This window comes from Labrus mixtus, chromosome 11 (assembly GCF_963584025.1).
Source record: "Labrus mixtus chromosome 11, fLabMix1.1, whole genome shotgun sequence".
NCBI lineage: Eukaryota > Metazoa > Chordata > Actinopteri > Labriformes > Labridae > Labrus > Labrus mixtus.
In genome coordinates this window covers 22,388,514-22,412,414 of record NC_083622.1, presented here as the reverse complement: position 1 = coordinate 22,412,414, position 23,901 = coordinate 22,388,514, and the positions used below count along the sequence as shown (strand labels likewise).

Sequence of the window (23,901 nt, the reverse complement as noted above, 5' to 3'; positions counted from 1 at the left end):
GTGTTCTTCCCTCAGGGCGAGTCACAAAGTCTCTGGATTTATATGCAGACTTGACTGACTTGATACAATGGATTAATGAGTGAGTGGGATTTAGGTTCATAAAGTTGATCATTCTTTTTTCCTTTGAACAGACTGAGTCTAGTTGTTTCCTGCTGATTTTCCATCCTGAAGCTTAAGTCGCCTTTTCAGAATGTCTAATGAAGAAAAGTGATTGATCTAAGACTGAACGCACCAAAATGTCTTCCTCTGGTTATTAAAAAAAGAAATCAAATTGCATACTCAAAAAAATAATTTCATTATGCTCAAGAGCAAATAAGACAACTTGACAAATATAGAAACCATTGTATAGCGAGGGTAGCCTACACTTTTTTTTCCAATATAGATCAATAATATTTCATATCTGAAACATTAAAGCCAAAAAATTAATCTTTGAGGTCATCGAGTAACCATAAATACAAGTTTAACCAAACATTCACAGTTCCAGCCTCTAGGAATACAGTTATGTATCACAAATTGACAAAATGGTTCATTTTAAAGTGTTTGATTGTGAACAACGTGGTTATTTTGCTTATGAATAACTGATAATACGTGGCTAGTTGAGTTATTTTTTTCTTGTGAATCTATTTTTCAGCAGAACTGAACATCTCTGTCATTGTGCCTTTAACATCGGAGCTCTCAGCTCAGCAGGGCAGGCACCTGCTCCGAGCGCAGTGAGCCATTTCCAAGGGGACTTTTCTCTATGAGTTTCAGCCATGTGGCTCCTTTACAGCCGCTGAATCCGGATATGTCCACCCGACAAGTCCCGTCGTGATCGTTGGGGCGCACACACAAAGCCCCAGGGATGGAGCCGTATTGAAACCAGGAGGTTGGCAGCGGAGGTTTTTGCGCAGCGGCACTCTCTCTCTCTCTCTCTCTCTCTCTCTCTCTCTCTCTCTCTCTCTCTCTCTCCCTGAGATGAACCGGGGCGGAGGAAAGGGTTGGGACAGGGAGGAATAGCCGGAGGGAGGGATGGCTGAATAACGACAAGAGAAACACCCACTTCGGACCTATCCGAATAGTACCCGGAGAGACGGAGTGAGAGAAAAGAAAGTGTGAGAGAGAGAGAGAAAGAAGACAGAGGGGTCCATTGAGAGGCAGTAGCAGAAGCAGTCTCTGATATTACGAGGATTTTTTTTTTCCCTTGGGGGATAAAAAAGGAAGCCTTGAATTGATGACTGGAGAGGTATGCACGCTGATTTCATTCATTGTTGGTGTGTGTGAGTGAGACGCTCTCAGGTGCGCGGCGCTGCATGGAGCTCCTCAACCAAAACACTTTATTTCAATAATCCTGATTGTTTGACACAGATCAGACTGAGAAACTTAATTCGAACAGGTCAGCAGAACTTTGAAATTATCAATGAGAAATGTGCTTTACTACACGCTCAGTGAATCAAACTTGTGCAGCACAGTCAGAGGGAAACCCCCTTTTTTATATTACATTTTCAAAACCTTGTCAAATGTTTACTCTTTTAAATACAGTCCTGTCTGCTGACTAGCAAATTAAGCAATTAAGCAAAGTTGTCCTATGAATTAGAGAGAGGAAACTCTTTGGCTTCAAATATTTCAAGTTGGACTTTTGTGTTCGTTTATGTAATGGGGAGAAAAACCTCTATTTAGTGCGATTAACTCTTATTTGTGTTTGTATATTTGTATGCAGGAGACCAATGTAGAATAATTGAAGCTTTCTCATTTGCCTCTTCATGTTCTCCAACATGTTTGAAAAAAAAAAAGCAATCTTATTTCCTGGAGTATGCTTTTTAATATGCATTGTCATTTTTCTAGCCTTTTGACACAGTCTGGATTAAAAAGAGCTCGCTGTTCGTTCAATACCAACGGGTGTTACACCTCCACATCACAGAGAGACTCGGTCATGAAACAACTTTTGTTACACGTGCTGTTTTATTCATACAGTCTGTCAGTCAGTGTGTTTCCCGCAGAGGAAAAGAGATAAGATGTCTGTGTGTGTGTGTGTGTGTGTGTGTGTGTGTGTGTGTGTGTGTGTGTGTGTGTGTGTGTGTGTGTGTGTGTGTGTCTGCCCTCAGTGTGTGATAATGAGTGGCAGACAGGAGAGGAGGTGAGAGGTGGAGAAGGTAGAGAGGGGGAGTTGGGGGAATGTGGAGGAGAGGGTGCAGAGAACAAAAAAAGTGGTAAAAGGAGGAGGAGGAGGAGGAGGAGGAGGGGGATGAGATAGAGAAGAGGAGTTGGACAAAAAGCACTCAAGAAATGTTCCCTCTCTGTCAATCAAACTTCTCTTTTTTTGCATGTCATTTTCTGTCATCCATCTTTTTTTCTCTTCTCTTCTCTTCAATTCTCTTCTCTTCAATTCTCTTTTCTTCTCTTCTCTTCTTTTCTCTTCTCTTCTCTTCTCTTCAATTCTCTTCTCTTCTTTTCTCTTCTCTTCTCTTCAATTCTCTTCTCTTCAATTCTCTTTTCTTCTCTTCTCTTCTCTTCTCTTCTCTTCTTTTCTCTTCTCTTCTCTTCAATTCTCTTCTCTTCAATTCTCTTTTCTTCTCTTCTCTTCTCTTCTCCTCTTCTCTTCTCTCCTCTTCTCTTTTCTTCTCTTCTCTTCTCTTCTCCTCTTCTCTTCTCTTCTCTTCTCTTCTCTTCTCTTCTTTCAAACAAAGTCCTCCACTGTTGAATCCTCCGCCCGCTCTGTGTAGGCGGAAGGCTAGACTGCTGTTCTGCGGTTAGTCTACATGGTAAGACTGCCGCCTTGTGATTGTATCAAAGGGGATATATGACAGAAGTAACTGATTCCAGATCAGTGTCTTGGGACTGTGTGGGCAAGGTGGGTCTTCTTGACCCTCTAAAGTCTGTCATACTGTGAAAGGCATTCACGGTGTTTGTGTGACTAAATTCCCCATCTTTTTTTTTCTTGTCCATTTCTTTCTTGGTTTTCCTTCTAATTGCCCTTGTTTAATGTTCTTGTTCTCAAAATGCCTCTGTATCTCTTTTTGCAGGTCTAGACTGTTGGTTGTGAGGATGTTGGATGTCAGTATGTTGCAGATAAGATGGTGTTTGTGGGCTCCATTGGTGTTACTGGCCTTAGTTTCCCATTTCCCCAATAGGGCACAGGGTCAAGGTAAGTACTTTTACCTCCTCCCAGATCATCTCTCTTTCCTTCTCACCCTCCCATCCTCTACTTTTCTGCTTTCCAGCCTTCAAAGCCAGCTTATATACCCATTTCCCATCCCATCTATCTTTTCTCTACCTCTGTGTTCCTCCACATCCCACCTTGGCAAGCCCCCCTCGTCCCATCTGCTCCCTCAATCACTCTTCCCTTCATTCTTCCCTCACCCACCCTCCTCTACCTCCATATCCTCCCCCTCTTGTGACCCCCTCTGTCTTCTTCTCCCCTGTTTCTCCCTCATTCCTCTCTCTATCGTCTCTCTGTTTGACGTGCAGTCTCAGTCCAATCAGATCACCTCGCACTTGTGATTAAATCACCTCCATATCATCATGCCGTTTCACCCTGGTAGCATTGCAATGCTTGCAACCCTTCAGCTGATGCTGCCATGCTTCAGTGTGGTTTTAATAAATGTGTTGTAACTATGCGCTTCAAGCTGTGATGATTTGCTGCTCAATGTGCCGCCCGATATATAACGCTCCAGTGTGCTTCGCAATCACCCTCACCTCAGCAAATCTGATTCAATGACACTAAGTGGCAATGACAAAAAGTGGTTTGTTTTCTGTCAAGTTTTTAGGCCCTGGTCTAAATAATTTGGTCCTAACCCAAACAAGAAACACACATTTGAGTTCCAGTGGCACATACTGTATGTTAATATGTTTTTTTTGTGTGACATTATTAGCATATCATGCGCTAAAATGTGTTATTCTGAATGAGACTCAGGTATAGTCACACTCTGATACTCCTCTCTTAGATTTCCTAACAGAGAAACTTAATTGGCTTTAATGGAGGGTCTTCTACCAAGTATTCCTTTCTTACTGTATAAGTTTAAGACCAAGAGTTCACACAACATATAGTGTTAGCTAATGATTTTAAAAGCCAATTTAGCACAATTTAACTATTCAATAGATCTTCTCCCACATCTTATGTCTGCAGTTTATGTGGGTGAATGTATGTGTCAATGCGCAGCTAGGGATTTGAGTGTGTTGTGAAGGAGTTCTTGGAGTGTGTAGTGTGTATTTGAAATCAGCGGCCAAGGCAGAGGGGTCAGACGTACTGTAATAGAGATCAGATAAATATCACAACAAGGGCACAATTAAACAATTACCTGTCCCTTGTGTGTGTATGTGTGTAGGTGTGTGTGTGTGTGTGTGTGTGTGTGGCTCCCTCGATGTTGAGTTTGTCAAGCAGGGACGCAGCAGCTCTTGTTTAAAGGGAACACAGAGAAATCAAATATTTTCTCTTTCTCTCTCTCTGTTGTTGTTGTTCAAAATCAATTATTCACGCATGTCACAGTCCTTTTATTGATCTGTTTCTACAACTGAATTAAGACAGAAATTCCACCTTAAAATAATGTATTTCATCACATTGATCTTTTAGAGGTTCTGTGTGCAGTATTAGTTTTCTTTAAAACCTGAATCGATCCATGCAGAGCCGCTTTGTGTTTATTTACCACAGGAAGTCCTTATAAAACAGTGATTGTTTTTGAAATGAATGCAGGGGTTTTCTTCTTTTCTTTCATCTTTCTCTTATCCTCATTTAGCTCTCACTATTTTCATTTTCCTTTTCTCTGTGTTTTCTCTCTTCATGCTTCTGGCTCTGTTTATATTCATTAACTTCTTCCTCTTTGTATCCCTAGTTCTACTTTTCTCTCTTAACATTTCATTCCAGTTTTCATCGACAGGTCTGCAGGTCATGTTATTCATTGTAAGCAGGCAGAAACGAGAGGTTAGACAGAGGTGTGACATTATAAATTAGGCTGAGTTGCGATCCCAGTGAATCACGGCAGAACATGGACGACCTCCCAGACACTGTGGGAGCGTGCCCCTCTAGATCCCTTCATTAGGGAGCATGTGATAGCTATTAATTTCTGCCCAGTCTGTCCCCTGTAAGCTACAACATCTGGTCAGAGGGGATTTAGGCTCAAGGATTAGTGTGTGTTGGAAGATGTTTGTATATACAACACAAATGTCTGGAAATCATCAGGAACTCCCACTGCCAAAGAATGGGTCAGCTCAGGACCTATTTCTCTGCAAGAACTGACTGTAACAAATAATCTGGTTTATAAACTTAACATTTTATATTAAAGGTAATTTAAGTCCAAAGATATAACTTCAGTAGTGCCTCATGTCAGATAATGAAGAATGCCTTAGACATAACTTAGGTTAAATGACATTCTGCAGCCCGGTAAAGCTCCTAAACATGAGACAACAAATAACAATAGAGCCTAACGTTATATCACAATATGTTGTGAGTAATATCTGTAGGGATGTACACTCTGCGTCTTGCATTTTCACTCTCTCGTTTTCTCTTCTTAGCTTCATCCATCTGAATCCTCTTCTGCCCCTGTCTCAACCATTGTATCAAACAGTACTGAGACCAGCTAACTGGCTAATACCGGATAGCCATAGATAACTGTAGCCCGTGCCAACCCCAATAAGAGATATAAGCAGGCGACCAGGGTGCTCTGTGGACATGTGAGGGACGCTTCTCACTGTTGAAAGTTGCTGTACTATTAAATAGATTTTGAAATGACTATTTTAAGGTGAAAACGTTACATATTCTGACTTTAAGGACAGTGGAACCTTTATTTAAATGCTTACATTATTATAGTGACAAAGCAAAAAGTCAGATGATAAGCATGAAATATTTTTTTTGGGTACATCATTGTACTTTAGAAGCTGAGGCTAAGGGAAAAGCCATTGGTGTTTCCGGCATTGATTTATTTAGCATTGGGTGTATGATAACGGTTCTAGAAACAACTCAGATAATCCACAAATTGAATAGAACTGTTTATTTGTAACATCTCCTGAATCAAAGTGAAAGACAAAATCTCGCTATTTGGTGATGCTCTTGCACCAATATATTTCTGACAAACCATCTCTTCTTATGAAAATGTGCTTTTCTTTATTTCAATGGATTATTTCAGGAGACAGATTTGGACAAGGTACAGTCTGTGTCTGTATTGGATATGAGCTTTCAGGTTAGTAAACAACTTTGCTTTTCTGAATGCAGAAAAGTGAAAAGCAGGAAACACATTGGATTGCTCTTTTTGTTCCGTTGTTGTTACTGTGGCCTTGAAAAGTTTTAGAAAAGGAAATGCAAATGTTGTTCTAGGCTTAGTCCTCTGAGGGTGCAAGGAGTGACCTGGCACTTTTGTTTTTGTTCCAATGCAGCAGAGAGCAGGATAGATGAAGGAAAGATGTCCTAATGTGGACATTTGACACTTTTACATCTTAACCCTGACCTTGATTTAGAAGACCGAAGTAGAGATGCTTAATCTGTTTTGTACATAAAGCAGTCATTTTTTTTTTAAATTGTTTTGTTGTCTGTCAGCCATTTTTTAAATGCTGAGTGTGTTTGGTTTGTTCTGTGTTTGTGTGTGATTGCTGTGTGCATGGTTAATTAATGTAATTGATTTTGTTGATTGGGTGACAACGGGCTCAATACCGTGCTTCAGGACATATCACAACAGATAATGTGCTCAGGAACACATTTACAAAGATATTGCACTTTTGTGCATGTTTGGATGGTTGTGTCTGTTTGTGTGACGTGTGTGTGTGTGTGTGTGTGTGAGTGTGTGTGTGATAAGGGGGCAGCCTGGTGGATTAGTACGAGTGAAATTGTTGGCCAATGATTTTCGTTTAAATGAACAGGGAGAGAGGCCAATGATGAGAAATCATTTATTCATAAACAAATGGAAGAATGAGATGGAACAACCTGTTTTGAATTTTAAAAACTGTTAAATTACCCAAACCCACACTGCCGTCACCTCACCTCTCTGCCGCCGCAGCTGATGGTAATACAGCTTGTCATAATCATCAGCCACTTTGGACCAAATGGAGCATTGAATAGTCAGAGAAATTATGTGCAGGAGGCTTTGTTTTTGTCGTCATATGTAGATACTGTTCTGTGATTGTGAATAAACAAAATGACGTTTGATTAATGGCAACATGAGCCAATGATGATATTTTTTTGGGGGAGAAATTAATCTCTGGCAAAGACTGTTGAGGAACAAAACGGCTGCAATATGTATTGTAAAAATCTGTAGGCTATATTCAGCTCTCTGACCATCCAATATGCACGCATATGCCAAATTACACAGTATGTTGATCCCTGGTTTTGGTGTGGGAATAGTGAGGGTCAGGTGGAGAGATTTCCGTCTGAAAAGCGTGAAATAGGATGCGAGGGATTTGAAACATAGACATGCTTGCCAAAATCATGAAATGGAATAGCGTATAGAGCCTCAGGTGACTCAGGGTTAGGGGTTTTGTAGAAGTCGCACACTTAACACACAGGCTTATATCAAACTGTTTTGACAGCCACATACCTGTGTACAACACTTGTGTATTGTAAGGCAACAACTCCATCTGAAATTGCATGATTCTTGGGGTGTCTTATACATTTTTTTTTTCCTGAAACCATACACTCATTCACTATATCTACTTCATGTTACAGAAAACATTTTCCTGATTAGTAACCTATATGGTCTCATCCACTAGTTTCAAGTCTTCTTCAATATAATATGATGTCCCTTATGTCATTTCTGCTTCCATGTAAATGAATGCTAGTGGACTAGATGCTTGGCGTCAAACACCATCTCTTCTTATTGACATTCAGGACGAGGTGGTTGTCCTCACATCAATTCACAAACCTTTGAATTGCTAAAATGTAGTCAGATATGTCACAGTTATATTTCGTTAGGGATAGAATTGCAGTGTTAGGGTTAGGGTCTGAGAATTTCATTCTGTAATTGTTAGATTAAAACCTATGCATTCATCAGTGGCTGATACAAAGTGAAAAGAATTTGTGAACTGACACAGCCCTGGGGGGCTTCTGTGCTGAAGGTTCCAATAAAGAAGCCTACCATTCACGCTGACCTGCTGTTTCAATTGGTCAAAAATAAATACCTTTTAATAATAAGAGGGTTCACTTTAAAGTAGAATGCCTAGCCTACTTAACTCAATTCTTCAAAAAGATGGCCCACAAATGAAGGGGTGTTTTCATGGTGGCTCCATGCACTTGTTTTAGTTTCTGAAATGACACACTATTTAGTTTCACAATACACTGTGGGACTTTGAGTGTAGGCTACTTTAGTGACCTATATAGGGTATTATAATCTTACTTTAAATCTGGAAAAAATACAAGTAGCGGATATGGACTCAGCTGAAGTTACAAAACACGGAAGTGGTTCTACAAATCAGAACGCAGGTCCACAGCAGCGGAGAAGGACAACCTAAACAGCAGCGCAGCTCAGACGCTGGGTGATACTGTTGATGAACAGTAAAACTGTCATTTCAACCTAACAGTAAAGCAGTGTATAACAGGGTCAAAACGTAAAAGTAGAGATGGATAGTAAGTTCGTTGATGCATGCTTGTGACAGGGCCACTGTTACCTGCCGAGTGACAGAGGAACTCCTGAATTGATGAGTCGCGGATAAAAAAAAATAATAAAAAAAACCCGGCCTCATAAGGTGCGACGCTAAGCTCGATTGTTATAGTTAATACATTAAGAACTAACTATATGAGCATAACCCTAACCCTCGTTAAAGATTTTATAGAGCTTAACTGAAGCAGGCCTCGAATATGTTTTAACTGGAATAGAGTATGAAAATGGAATATAGGCTACAGGTCTGGAAAAGCTACTAAAAAGCTGATAAACCATTTAGTAATGAAGCGCTATAGACTCTGTTTGTTGGTAACTCCCATCTGTGTTATAATCCTATATTTGTTCATATTTTCATATAGGCCTATACAGAGTTTTTACAGTTTTTCACTAAATATGTAGAATATACAAATAGCCTATGAGATAAACCAAACATTGTGTTTCACCTCAGTTAAGGATAAATGAAACATATTGTACAATTGACATCACATGTTGTTCATGTCACACAGTCAGTAAAAAGGGTCACATTTCTAAACTTTGATTGATGTTGAAGGATTCTGGGTTAAATATAACACTGTTCTCTTTTGGTTTTCTTTCCCCCCCAAAAAATGTCTGGGCAACCAGGCGGTTTATTTACGGCTTGTATGATTGTCTGGCTGCTCATGTTTCCTGCTCCTTTAAATTTACTGTTCCAATATCAGAAATTCCAGGTTAAGGAAATTGTATTGTATTTCAGTCCATTTAACTTTCCAAGGAAAATGTTACCATTTTAAGAATAATGACCGACATCTTGCTAAAATAAGACCATAGTTGTAATTGAATTATCCAGCAAAGACTAAACATAGCACTCAATCACCTGTCTGTAAATGTTGTACTCAGCATAAAGTAGACGTGGAAAGGATCTTGGTTAGATTTCCAGACTGTTTGATTGAATGTATACTTTATTTAATTATTGTTTAATGCCAACAATCTCCTCCTGAATTAACATAGTTCAGTATTTCATGATATTGATCGTGATATTTCTTCTCTAGTTAGTTGGCTGGCATGCAGAATATTTTGGCGTCTTCCACCAGTCTGCATACAGGGGCAGATCATCCAACAGACTCTTAATATTCAGCCAGTCCTTAAGAGAGATTTCACACTCAGACATGCTCTCTCTCTCTCCCTCTTTCCCCCTCTCTCTCTCTCACACTCACTCACTCACTTACTTACTCACTCACACACACACACACACACACACACACACACACACACACACACACACACACACACATAATACATAAAATGATAAGTGTCAAGGGAAAAATAGCATCGCTTACACAGGTAAAGTGTTGAAAGAGAGAAAAAAGGCCTTAAGCCACTGAAGGAGAGGAGTGGAGGAGCGCAGAGGAGGAGAAGATTGGATAAAAGGGCAGGAGAAAATACAAGTAAAGAGGAAGGGGAGAGGGAGAAGTGTGTTTAAATCTGAGGATGAGCAGAAGAGATGTGATAAAAGAGTGGAGTGATCCATGAGAGTAGCAGAGAAGATAAAAGAGTGGAGAGGTGGAAAGGAAAAAAAGCCACAGTGGATTTAGGAAGAGTGCTATCTCTGTGAGCAGAGTAGTTCTTGTACCAACAAGACATAGGCCACATCAAATGACGCTTGCTGAAGCGCTGGATTGGCACTGAACACACACACACATACATACCCACTTCCCCCATGTCTCTCATGTACAGTGCTGTTGCTATCTTGTGGTGACAGTGCAAGCCAGCATTTGTCATCCGCAAATCCTGCGTATTAGTGATGGTACCGTAGCCTGAATACTCACTGTGGAGTGAGTTCAAGGCTAATCTGGAGAAAGAAGGAAGAAAACAAGGAATTATAAAGAGTGATAAAATGTAGCTGAATTATAACAGAAAGGGGTTAGGAGGAGAAGAGGAAACTCGGGAGGATGAATCGCAAGCAGAGAGGAATATGAAAGACAAAGGAAGGAAAAAATGGATGGGAAGAAGAGGGTTAGGAGATGAGGAAGTTGATGGGAATGTGAGAATAGAGAGACTTGATAGGGGGATAGAGAGGGAAAAAATAGAAACTGGCAATTAAAAAAAGAGATTGAATGACAATATTCAGAAGTCCAAGGAAACTGTGGGAAAAAGGGCTTTGAATAGAAATTCAAAAGGAGATGTCGCGAAAGAAAAGTTTGGAAGGGAGGAAGAAGAAAAAGTGAGTAAGCAAGACGATGCAAAGAAGCCAACACAAAGCAAGATGGCGAGCCAAATCAGGAGATGGATAGAGGAAGCTTGCAGAAGAAGTGGAGAGGGGAATGAATTGAAGTGGGGGATTGGACTGGAAGCTTTACAGTAACTCATCTACCTGTTAGCTTTCACTGCTGCTGATCTCAGAAAGTAGACATCTCAAACTGGGGAGTCAAGCTGTGTTTGTACTGCTCTTGCCCATATCATTTCAGTTATGCAGGCCCCAAGTTAAAGATTGTCCTTTTTCACTCTTCATAAAGAGCCTGGAGTTTGCTCTAGTTAGAACTTCAAATTAATAATCTCTGCAGACCATATGTTAAAAGTCATCTGTGAACTAATTTCTTTAATTTTCTGGCGCTGGAGGATTTAGAAAAAATAAATCAGGATAGTGACTATTATTGCTATTTTCTGGAGCTAAACTGTGTTGCTAAGCTGTAGTCATGGAAGTAATTGCCAAATGGCTGGGCTTGCATTTACTACCTGGCAAGAAGCTTACGCTAGGATTGGATGGTGGCTCGCTGAATCAAGTGGTGTAACTCTTTTAGATGAATGGCTTAATAGCTCTGGTTTACGAGATGTACTGTTACACAGTACATGGGTATGGGTGCTGTAATTTTAGGGGAGAGTTTATGCTTTCTAGTCAGGATTTTTACAATATTTAACCCCAAAAACTATATAGATCTTGGCTCTAAGATTCAGAGAAAGTGTGAATGTGATGATATTTATGGCTGTATGATGTTAAACAAGAATTGGTGTGGCGGTTGTTGAAGGGTAATTTACAGCCAGGACCCTCATGTTCTCTCAGCATCTACAGCTATTGGAGCAATTATGTTCATGTTCATTAATCATTGTTGCTGTCAGTGGAATACTGTAGCCTTCAACGTATATAGGCCCTTTCTCTGACATGCATATGCAGATTGAAAGAGGGTCATTGTTGGCTCGTTTTTTTTTTTTAATACGTCTTTTTATTGTAATTCATTGTGTTTGTTTGTGTGTGTGTGTGTGTGTGTGTGTGTGTGTGTGTGTGTGTGTGTGTGTGTGTGTGTGTGTGTGTGTGTGTGTGTGTGTGTGTGTGGGGGTGTGTGTGTGTGTGTGTGTGTCAAGATCAAGGCATTCAGGTCCATTTCTGCTCAGTTATTAAAACCCTGCCTGCTATCAAGCACACTAAATGATACCAGAGCACAAATCTCCAAGCTCTCTGTCACAGAGTTAAATTATTCATAGATTCGTATTGTGTGGTGTAATTATACCACATCATCCTATGCATTTTGAGTTTCTCATAGCTGTTTTAGTGATTACTTAGAAAGGGAGTGAGCAAAATGTAAAACTGTGAGGTGCTGCATTGTCCACTTCACCTAACAATCAAACTGTTTTGTAAGATGTGGTGATGGAAATTTAAAGTTGTTCTTGTTTGACAACCAGTAATCAGATTTGTGAATTTGGCTTTTTTTTTTCAAATACTTTAAATTAAGTCATAATCTAAAATCATGACTGTTGAAGAAATGACTAAGACTTGACTCCATATAATAAGACTCAGTTGACTCAGATGGCTTACGTTGATGAAAGTTTATTCATCAGATGAATACTCGAGGAGACATGATTCAACATCACACTTCTGTACTCGTGTCTTGCTCAATCACATCTGCAGAACTTTTCGAAAGGCATCGCATATATCCAAAAAGATATAATCATTATCAGGGTCACATTGACCCACCTAGACTAAACTGTGACGTCTATTACACTGGAGCAGACAATAAGTCTACCAAACATCCTTGCAGATATCAGGAAGAACAGTTGAAACTCTCTAAGCTGTACTTGGTGTATTAATAACAACTGAACTCTGTCAGGTCTGACTGACATTAGAGAACAGTGAATAAACCTAATGACATCTGTACATTATAATCTAAATAAATACAGAAATTCCATCACAATGACTACATTTTTTTTGCAAAAATATACTCTAATAATAAATGTATATCAACTAGATATGTTGTCGCATCAAACATACTCATACATGTCAAGCATGTGCTCTAATTTAACAGAATTTTTTTAAAACTTTGTAAGTCTAAGAAATGTAGTGCATACCAATTTCTGTTAGCTTGACTTTTAAGTTAGTTGACTGCGAGTCAAAGTACTGCTTCCATAATAACTTCTGTCAAAGGATCTTTTAATACACTACCGTCTGTTCAAAATGTTTATAAGGTGTGCTGATGGGAAGTTTCTCTACAAGGCATATTAATAGAAAACAGACAGTGGCCTTATTCATGGAAAAACATGCGATAACTAACAAAGTAAAAGTGCAAAAATTTGAAATGATGATATGTGACGTAGACATTCTGATCATGTCGGTGTCTTTTATTATTATCTGAGGTGAATTTGTAGTTTTTCACAATACTACATCTGCATGCTGCTGCTGTCTGCTCTGTCCTTACTTTTTATTCTCTGTAGGTCAAATTCTCTTCTGCTCTTCTACTAAAGCCTCAGTCTGAATATAACAAATACAAAAACACACAACCCCCTGCAGAAAATGGCTCCTGCAGATGTGTTTTTATTGTCAGAGGGCTGGAAAGTAAAAACAGGATGCTGATGCTATAAACCAGTTGATACTCTATAGATCAGAAATGTACACATCAATTGGCACATGCATAAACATCTACTTAATCTTTCTCCATCAGATTGTTAAGGGGATTAAGCTCATCCATCCTCTTGTCAATTTTCCTTGAATTAATCATTTGAAGAGAATTTGACTAAAAACGTTTCTTTGTATTCCGTGTCTTTTTAAGCCTTTTCCATACTGTGTACGCCAAAGCTGATCTTTATGCCATGCTGACCTGCTTCACGTCTTATTCTCATGAATACAGGAACTTCAAATATCTCTCTTCCTCTGGTCATGCAGTCATTCATTCCTCTTTGAGTCATTGTGATTGTCAGGTTTTGTGGTCTTGGTGTTGTTTCTGGGTTTAACCATTGCCTTGTTGTCGGTCATGTTATCCCATTTTGTATTGTCTGTTTATCACATTTGTCGTTTTGCTTATTGGTTGCTGGAATTTTGACTACTGTCATGTTTATTCATTATCGTAGTTATTTATCTTCACTCCTTCCCTTTGTTTATTGATGCTGATTTAAATGTGGCTAATTGTTTTGTAGTTCCAATTCCGAGGAGACTGCGTTTCAAAGTGCTGAGCCCAAGCAAACTTCTTGTTTCATGGAAAGAGCCCAAAGGAGACTTTGACAGCTATTTATTCCTCTACAACAGTATACCAGGTAAGATAATTGTGCTGGGCACCTACACACAAACACATAGAACACACACACACACACACACACACACACACACACACACACACACACACACACACACACACACACACACACACACACACCTTACTTTAGTGCCAAATGGAAGTGGGACTTAACTTTGAAATTTTGGGTGAAGGACCCCATTATGACTTGGATTTTCTGTCTGTCAGGAAGGATTATGTAATTTACTTCTTATCACAGCTCTTTGAAGAGATCTCCCTCCTGAGAGATGTGGAGGACTCAAAGTTTGTCCTGCCCATCTGCCAAGTTTGAGACAAAGAAGAGTTTTTTGCTGTCAGCAGAATTGATAATGGGACTTATGGGTACAAGGGACAGTAGCAGCAAAGCCTACTCGTGATGGAGTTCAGTCTGGGACAGGCAAAAGACAAGGGCAGCAACAGTAGTCATCATCCAGTGTTAAACTGTATTATCCATATGGATTTATAGGTATGATGGGCAGCTGACATCCTGCTTTCATCCTGTGTCTGTTAATAGCTGATCATTGCATAGACACAGGACATAACCTTGTCTCTTTCTGGGCATTAAAAGTGCAGTCAATGATCACCCTAATTACCACTGACATCTCCTTCATCATGTAATCACAGCGCACCTTCCTTAACAGCCATACATCTCCATCACATCAATCCCTGAACTATTGCTGCACCAGTACCTTTATTAATGCTGTGCTGAATACTGCAAAAAATTCTTACACTGCCATTTTAAAAATGAGCAAGTAGGAATGAATAAGTACTCTGTAAAAAAAAACAATGCTTTTAGCAGACAACACTTTGCAAGAAACGCCTCGTCTGACGATTTTCTTGCTGCCACTGAGAGCTGAAAAGGAGAAAAAAAAATGACATTTATGGCCACTTCCTCTCAGGGAGGAGTACACCAGTAGCTCACTAATATTCAGCTAATGTTGGGCTTTCACAGAGTATCTAGACACTATATGGTTATTAAAGTCTTCATTGATAATAGAAAGCATGGGGATACACATACCTGATGTCCTGTCTCCTCTGTCTCTTTGCTCCTATTTGGCTAGTCCTTTTGTAACAATATAACACTATTTTAGATCAAAATAGAGGATGTCAGATTGGCAGCTATAACCTTTCAGCGCAACAGTATCCTGTGTCTCATCAGAGCTTTTACATAAATGGACTACTAAAGTGCAACTGGATAAGGATTCTGGTTTGAGGTTGAGGCAGATGACTCATTTTTGCCATTATTTTTATTGGACCGCTTATATTCAACAAAAATAATGCCTACTCTGTTCTTCCCCCGTTATCAGCTTGTACCATTGTGTATAATGTAATCCATGTGTCATTACTTCAACAAGTATTTAACTCTAGGCCGTGGTCCCCTGGACAGTGCCTTCATTCCTTATTCTATGACAGTGCATGAATTAAATTAAAATCATCACTTATTGGAAGATCGTCAAAGCCTGCCCACAAATCTAAAATTCAAATAGTGTGGGTTGTTTCTGTGTGCACTTGCATATTTGTGTTATTTATAATTGCCAGATGTCTATATTTACAATCTCAAATCTCTGGGGAGATGAAGCCAAACCCTGAAGCTAAAAGTCAGTTTTTATTTAACTAGTTTGTTTGCTGCAACCATTTAGAAGAGTAATTCGGGTACTGGAAAGTGTGTTCGCTTCCCAAGCACTGGAAGTCACAAAAGGTGGTTTAGAGACCTGTTGTTATTTCTGAGTAAAAAAATAGATGTAGTGCTTACAAAAGCATTACAGGAGATACTGTGTGTGTTCTGCAGCACAAACATTTAAGACATGCAGTGCTGTCATGGACAATGTTTTTTCTATATATTGTATTTTTAATGATCCAGTAAAAGTTTGTATGAACACGTTTTAATTTGCCAATCAACTAAGATTTATCATGCAGATGCCAAATTAGACTAAGGTGTTTCCATGTTAAGGGATTCTCCTTCATATCATTGTGGTGGGACAAACCATACCATGCTTCTTACCGCCATTTGAGGCTGGATGGCATAAAACACACATTGGTTATTGATGGTTGAGAATGTTCCATAGCTGCACTTCTAGTGGTTGTTTTCCCCTCAAACAACCACAATGGACAACAATTAGCCCATTCACACTTGAAACAACCTTTAGCAAGCAACGCAAAACCGCTTCAACTCTATTTTGTAGTCAGCAGGTAGTTTGAAGGTCATTCTGAACTGCTATTTACCTTTAGGCCGAGGCAAAAACATGCAAACTCTACAGTTGAATTGAAATGGGTTTGACTACTGGAAAGAAGCAATTGAAACATTTAGAGATTTACCAATATAACATAACACATTTTGGTGTTGAAGTTGTGTTATTAGTTTGAGGTATACAGTTTTGTTGTGACTTGCAGAATTGACCATGCCTTACATCAGACTGTTAACGAACTTGTATGTCATGGATTATGGTCTTTTTGTCATTTCTTGTGTTATTTGTGTATGATATTTGTTGCCTTAAATGCATTTATTTGGGCAACTTTGTAGAAAAAGATAGTGGCTGTGTGTCCTTTCTGATGATTGTACAAGGCCATTTTTGCATTTATTATGTAATATTTTTGTTGAGAAGAATGCCATGAAACTTCAGCCAATATTTTGTTTTTGTTCTAATTTAAAATTAATGTGACAACAGTGTCAGTCCCAAAGTCTTTATGAATTTTCATAATTTTCCAAATTGTTCTTAATTAACCTTAAGTTGAGAGATGATGATGATTTTAATGAGTTTTCCACAAATGAGTCAGACCAATAGTTGCAAGCTGTTTTGGATATCATGGAAAAAAATCAGATCTTCTTTTAGACTTTCAACTCATTTTAAGGAAAACTCCAATATTTTGGCAAGTTTAAGTTCTCATTAAGAGTTAGTTATTAAGGACAACGCCACACTCTGTGTATTAAGGGTGGAGCAAACTCCTGTGCCTGATAAGCTTTGTAAAGATAATATAGATGTAAGGCATTGAGCCTGACTCCTTTGAAAAGTTTAGACTCTAAAGTTCACACAATAAACAACCAAATTCTGGAAATACTGATCAATACGTATGTATATGAGGGGCCTGGTGAATGACACAACTCTTGTTCCCCCCATGGTGATTACACCATGTAAACCCTTCTGAAATGAAAAATTGTCGTTTTTACATTTCTCATTATAATATTAAAAAAACCTTTTATTTCTGATTTATTTTAACATGATGGTAGGATCTTTGGAGACGGTCAAGCTTTTAAGCACAGATATCTGATATTCGGTGCAACTACAAAGACCTGAGTTTCTGGTTTGTGGTGTGAACGCTGATCCATGTGGTTACCTGCCCTGGCCTGCTGTCCCCTTCAGTAGGATTTATCTTCCTTCTCCTGAAGGCGTCATTAGTCATCACTCTGCAGGCACTGGGGACAGAAGAGCTGAGGAAGCACACACCCACTCAAACACACCTTATTGATGGCCGAATTGATTGCAAGGTCAAAATTGAAATGGGAAGATAATGTGACCTGTTGCCTGATGGGGATTAACTGTTCAGGAAAGGACACAAGCACAGGCACGCTTCTTTCTTTGTGTGGGCTGACAGCTAATTAAGGGGACGGATAGTACTGACCTCAAAACTTAGAATTAAGAACTATGACTATTCTTTATGTGTCACACACTAGCACTGAAAATCATGATTATATCAAAAATGGGATTAACTTTGGACTAAAAAAAGAGTAATTGAACGCCTGTATAACACCTTTAAAAAGAGGTATTTTTGAGCATGCTTGTTTTTGCTTGGGTCAAAGTTCAGATTCTGGTCAAAGATTACACCAAGGTTTCTTAAGGAGGGCACTAACATTGAGGGCCAGAAGGACAATACAGGGTTTCACCAATGGGACAAACCTATCAGGACCAATAAAAAGAACCTTGGTGATGTTTGGATATAGATAAAGGAAAGGAATTGAAACCTTCTCTTGAATAAGAGCCAGGCAGTCATTGAGACTGCTAGCATTACCCACGTCATTTGGCGTTTCTGAAAAAAATCCAGTTGCTGGTTATTTGTTTACCAGGGGTTATAGATGCAATTCAACTGGCTCAGAAGATTGTATAGAGGCTAGATGTACAATGAGAAAAGGATGGAACCAAAGAATGAGCTCTGTGGTACCCCACAGAGTAAAGGGGTAGTGAATGACATGTTATGACTGCAAACTTACTTTTTGACAGAAAAGATGAGAACTGAGAGAGCAAGAGCAAAAGATACCTGCTCATTTATCAAGTTGTTTAACCAAGTTTCAGTCACCAATGGTGTCACCAGCTTAATAAAGCCAGAACAGGGTACAATATTTGCCATTGCAGCCCATTTGAAGATGTCATTAGTCAAATTTAGAATTGTTGATTCTGTTTTTTGTCCTCAGTGTTAGCCTGATTGGAATTTATTACAGTATTGTGTTCTTCAATAAACTATTGTTACTGCTGTGCAAGTATTTTTTCAAGAACTTCAGCGATTCATTTTTATTTCAGTTTTCAGTTTGGTTCGATCAAGGACATTTTCTAATAGGTTCAATACTCACCATCTTAAACTCAACAGGAGCTCAGCCAGATGTGAGGGACAGGTGCATAATTGAAAGTAAGCTGCAGAGGACAAGCAGTGGGGACCTCTTTAATGAATCTGGGGAGATTACATCTAAAGGGCAAGAGGACAAGCAATTGGGGACTACAGTGTTGATCAAATTTCAAAAGGAAAGGGGGAAATTCAGACAAGAAAGTAGGAAAGAGTAGATTACATTGTTCAGATAAGATCAAATGTTATTGTCTTTGTGAACAAAGGAAGACGAGGTTAAGTAAATAAAACACAAAATAAATTTAAAAAAAAAACAACTAAGCATACAGAGATCTGAACAATCTCATAAATCTCTTGTGTTTTTTCTACAATGGAAGTTAAGGAGGAGGGCTCGTGTTGCCTTAACTGCAAAGCGCTGCGGGAAACACTGGAGCTGTGGTATTTACTGCAGATGAACCCTGATCAGTGACACGGGTTACACTACATTGGGCAAAAAAAGAGGGTTACAGAAATAAGAATGAAAGTGCTAAATAAAGTTTTATCTTATCTTGTCTTATCTCATCTTATCTATAATGCCATGTCATATCCTGGTTTCTATGTTTTTGGAATTTTACTTTTGTGTAAAACTATATGCTGCAAAGAAAGGCATGCGCACAGCAACAAATCTTCTAGAAAACAAAATATTTTGACCTTGTATGTAATGTTTTTGTCTGCAGAAATTAGAACGCTAATGCACATCTCTGCTGAAACAACTAAATATTTACTCCGTCACGAGAATACTAATATTTTGCTTCAAAGCAACTGAATATAGCAACGAGAAAATAAAACAATGACTCAGATGATGCTGTATGTGTATGTAACCCTTGGCCATCTGCCCCATCTTCTTTCTCTGTCCAACAGGTGGTCAGCAGAGGGAAATCATAGTTTCTAAATCTGATACTAAGGTGGTGATCAAAGACTACAACCCCTCTAAGGACTACACAGTCAGTGTCATCTCTGTGAGTGGCAGTGAGCAGAGCAGGCCACTTCAGGGCAGGCATAAAGGTTTGTTCATTCTTTCCCCTCCTTTTTTTTATTCTATTCTGTATTTTCCTTTAACATGGCCCTGCCATAAGCTTGTGTCCAGTCCACTGTGTTCACTTTCTATGAACTTTGCAAAACACTTGGATCCTCTCTTTTTTTCCATCTTTAGTCAATTCTGTTTCGATATACTATAATGAACTTCTCTGTCTTGTTCCTTACCATGGCTTCCTTCCTCTTGGTTTCCAACACTCATATCCATATTTTCTCCTCCTGTCATCTTTTTTGTTCACTTCTTTTTTCTACTTTTTCTCTGCTTCCTCTCGTCTAATTTTGGTCATGCTGTACTCACCGTTTTTGTGATATGCATGCTGTACTAATAATAAACTGCTCTGCTTGTATGTTAACTGATAGATGTACAGTATTTTTTTTTTGCATACTGTTGAAATCTGTTGACTTGAAACTGTTTCTTCTGATACAGCTGAAAGAGATGAGAGTGACGGAGGAGACAAGACTGAGCCCCAGACGCTGACTGATTCGATTGCACCTCCTGAGGATGCCAACGAAATCTCTGGAGGTAGGACACACAAACTCTCACACAAACACTGTTTCCAGGAGAGGGGGCCACATATAAATAATGTCCTCACTTGAACATAAAACTGAAATAAACCGCAGTCTGCTTAAAGAGTCTCTCAGTCAGTTACCATAGTAATGTTTGGAGGTAGGATAAACAGCCGTTAGTATGTTCTTTAACACGACCTTCATAGATCAGACAGACAGTGTGTCCTTTTCCTCTTGAATCCCCCTGTGAAGTGTTACCTTCATGCAGAGTTTGTGTGCGGCCAGTTAACGCCAAAATCCACTTTTAAAAGCAATACCACGTCTTACTACTGCCTGGTGGTCTCCTTAACCACCAATGAGATTTAAAGAAGCCAAAACCATCCATGTCTCAATGATGAATCACTCAAAGCGGTCTCTGTGAAAACTCTTTAACATATGCAATGCTGAGTGAAATTAGGTGACTCCTGATATTATGTGCTGCGTGAGCCTGGATGTTCACGAGTGTCTCTCTCCTCCCCGACGAGATCATCTTGCTTTCTGTCTGTTTGTTATTGAAACCCAAATGTTCTTTTCGTTGGCAGCACTAATGTGCTCATATTTAAATGCCTCATATTTCAAATTAAATGTGAGAGGAGACAGAAATGGATTCATTTGCATCTTTAGTGTTTCTCTCTGCTTACTTAGAAACTGTCCTCCGTTGATTTCTTTACCATAACCTCGAGTTCTGCAGGAAATCGTTCACTATGAAATAATTGAAATGTATTTCTAATATTGTATTCTGTGATCGATTATGTGTGCATGAGAGAAGGGTGGAGCTTTGTAGACTCAGACATGAACCCTTCTTGTGGCCGTCTTGAGACACTCTAACATGTCCATAAAGTTGAAATGATTTGAAAAGGCCCTCTGACATTTTCCATTCCTTTAAGCCGACACAAAAAACAGGATCTTGTTTCTTAGTAGTAGGGTGGAAACTATTTAAGAGTTTTGTGCAGGGTAATCATTTGTTGTCGAGGAAACTAAAAGTAAGATATTGAAGAAGTTGGGATTATTGAATATTGTTTAAAGAAGCACAGGCTCCAATAAGTGTGTCGTATGCGTCATCATTTTTATGGACTATAACCCTTATATATGATTTGCGCAATAAAATTTTACACTATAATGCAATATGTGCATTTCATTTTTGCTGACGGAGCACAAGAGGGACACACACACACACACACACACACTCTCCCAGAAAGAGAGCGAGGGAGATATAGAGCAATTAACTGTGCTATAAAGCTTATTTATCGACACTTTGCATCAATGAATACGTAATAAATTGGCTCTCGGATGGAAGTGAATATATTGATAGTAAATTAATATACATTTCATGCTGACAGCGACGTCTGTTAAGACTCAAAGTGCCCTTACTACAATATATTGACCAACATATTGAGCTATAGAAAAAGTACTGGCTTCACAGTGAGTAATGTGAGATCACACATATTCCCTTGATTTATAGTAAAAGACAAAAGTTTAGTATTTTCATGTTTATAGCTTTTCCTTTCGTGGACAACTGAATTATCTTTATATGTTGTTATCTCAACAAAAATAATTAAAACTAGATCTGAAACACAAGAAAATGTAAAAAAAAAAAATATAGTTTTGAAAAACAAAAAACTTTAACTGTACTCATGCACACACAGGCTCTCATATCTTTGAAGTTCTTTTCTTCTTTGTGTGTCCCTTGCTCTCCTCCTCACCCTTCTTTCCGTCGGTAGGCAGATTAAAAGTTGGGTTTCCTTCTGTCTCTTATCTGAGACACTCTCCGCTCTCTGCAGCAGAGGTGACCTTGATTGGCGTTCTGCCTCATACCTGTTGGGGATTATGATAATATCCTGCTGTGCTTCAATAGAATGTGTGAATTTATTGTCTTTGTGTGCGTGCGGTAGTGCTTGTGTATGCAGCTTTGTGTACTGTAGTGATGATGATAATGTCTCAGTGTGTATCTGCAGAAGGTGCTCTTTTATGTTGTACGTGCGAGGACTTTGTTTTCTCTCCCTCTCTATCATGCTTTGTGAGTGTCTATTTATGTTCTACAGTGATAATACTAATGTCCCGCGGTGCCTATAAGGGATTGTGCTTTTGTGTGTGTATCTGTGTGTTTGTGTTGGTGTGTACGTGTGTAATAGATATGCAAACCCAGTCCATCACAGCTTTGTTCCAGAGTAGTAATCAGCTCACTTTAATGTCAGGGTGGGTTGTTTACAAAACCTTTCATTAACAGCTGCCTCATATTCTCATCCCCTCGCTGATGTGTTTTGGGTTTGTGTGTGTGTGTGTGTGTGTGTGTGTGTGTGTGTGTGTGTGTTTTTCTGGCCTTCTGCGTCTGTCACTGTGTCTTATATGTCAGGGTCACACCTCAGTGTATAAGGAAATAAACACTGTCCAGCAATTTACATCTAATGACAACAGGCTTCATGGGTTGTATACAAAAACTGACACAAATAATGTGTTTTTTCCTGTGTGGAATACTTCAAACCATGTTTTGCCTCTCATGTTGGTAAGTCAAGGTCAGAAAAGAGAACTATTCAGTTGTACTTAAGCACATGTGTTTGTCTACCTCTGTAGCGTCCAGACGTGTGAGTGTGTGTGTGTATGTGAGAATCTCAGTAAGTTGGTTTGAAGTTTCTTGGATGTGTTTTAAAGTAGAGGGGAGAGGGCCATTAGGCAAAAGAATTGTCCCACAATTGCCTCTGCTCTCAGTGTAATAACCACCTTAGCCTCCCACTTTGTTCTCTACAAATTACTAAACTGTATCTTTGAGAGCGCAAGCACAGGCTGCTCTGAACTAAATACATACTGTCCATTCCCAGGGCCTTAAATTAATTGTATTTTCTGTCTGCTCTCGTGCTGTCAATGACTTATTTGGGCTTTGAGCAAACAGGAAAAGGCAATAAGAAGATATTTTACCTTGGTTTGTAGTTTGCAGTCTAAGTTTCCCGTATTGATGTCAGTCATTTGTAGGTCTGCTACCAGAAAATCGATGATTCAGAGCCATCGGTCAGGGTCTCACCGGTCAAATTTCAGTTTGGAAAGAAGCATTTTTGCAGTTTTTTAAATCGACCATTGATCTGAGCAGAAAATTCAGCTGCACACTTCTGGAAGCTGCATGGAGAATTCCTTTTCCTCTTAAATATCACTTTATGAGTTAAAGGGTCTGACTTTTTCCCCCCCCTTTTTGCTGCATCATTGCCTGCAGACAAAAGCAGAATACATATCTGTCGAATCAGTAAAGTCATTCTTTGTGTGCTCTTTGTAATTAGTAACATCAGAGAGACATAATTACTGTGAAGCATAATTGCCTTAACTTCATCCTGCCCTAACCAACCTGGAGTAATTACCACACCACACTTCCTTTTAGAAGTTGAATTGAAAACCTAATACAGAGGCATGTGAAGATTTATTTTTTCTGTGTGTGAAGACAGGAAGAGAGGTATGAGAAAGAAGTATTCTGGGTAAATTATAAAGTAACAGAGGCAGTAAGAATATAATCAATGTCTATATTGTGATATATGAGTGTGGATCATTTAGAGGGCTATGAAGATATCTCTGCAGGTTAGCACTGTGTGTGTGTGTGTAGTTACACTTTGATATGCTTTAGCTTGCAGTGTCGGTGTACTTTATCAGCTGTAAAGCTTTTGTTGTGGAAATATAGGACA

General features: G+C 39.1%; 1 protein-coding gene across 2 annotated transcripts in view; it reads left to right on the top strand.

Moving 5' to 3' along the window:
• Positions 1-940: 940 nt before the first annotated feature.
• Positions 941-23,901, top strand: part of col14a1a (collagen, type XIV, alpha 1a) — a 120,022-nt gene continuing 97,061 nt past the window's right edge. Inside the window, exons 1-5 of one of the 2 annotated variants that reach the window (XM_061050941.1) lie at positions 941-1,222; positions 3,000-3,121; positions 13,935-14,051; positions 19,520-19,663; positions 20,121-20,216. In XM_061050941.1, the coding sequence (XP_060906924.1) occupies positions 3,022-3,121; positions 13,935-14,051; positions 19,520-19,663; positions 20,121-20,216 (457 nt within the window). In that variant the 5' untranslated portion in view covers positions 941-1,222; positions 3,000-3,021. The remainder of the gene's footprint in view (positions 1,223-2,999; positions 3,122-13,934; positions 14,052-19,519; positions 19,664-20,120; positions 20,217-23,901) is intronic. The other variant, XM_061050940.1, reaches the window with a different exon arrangement.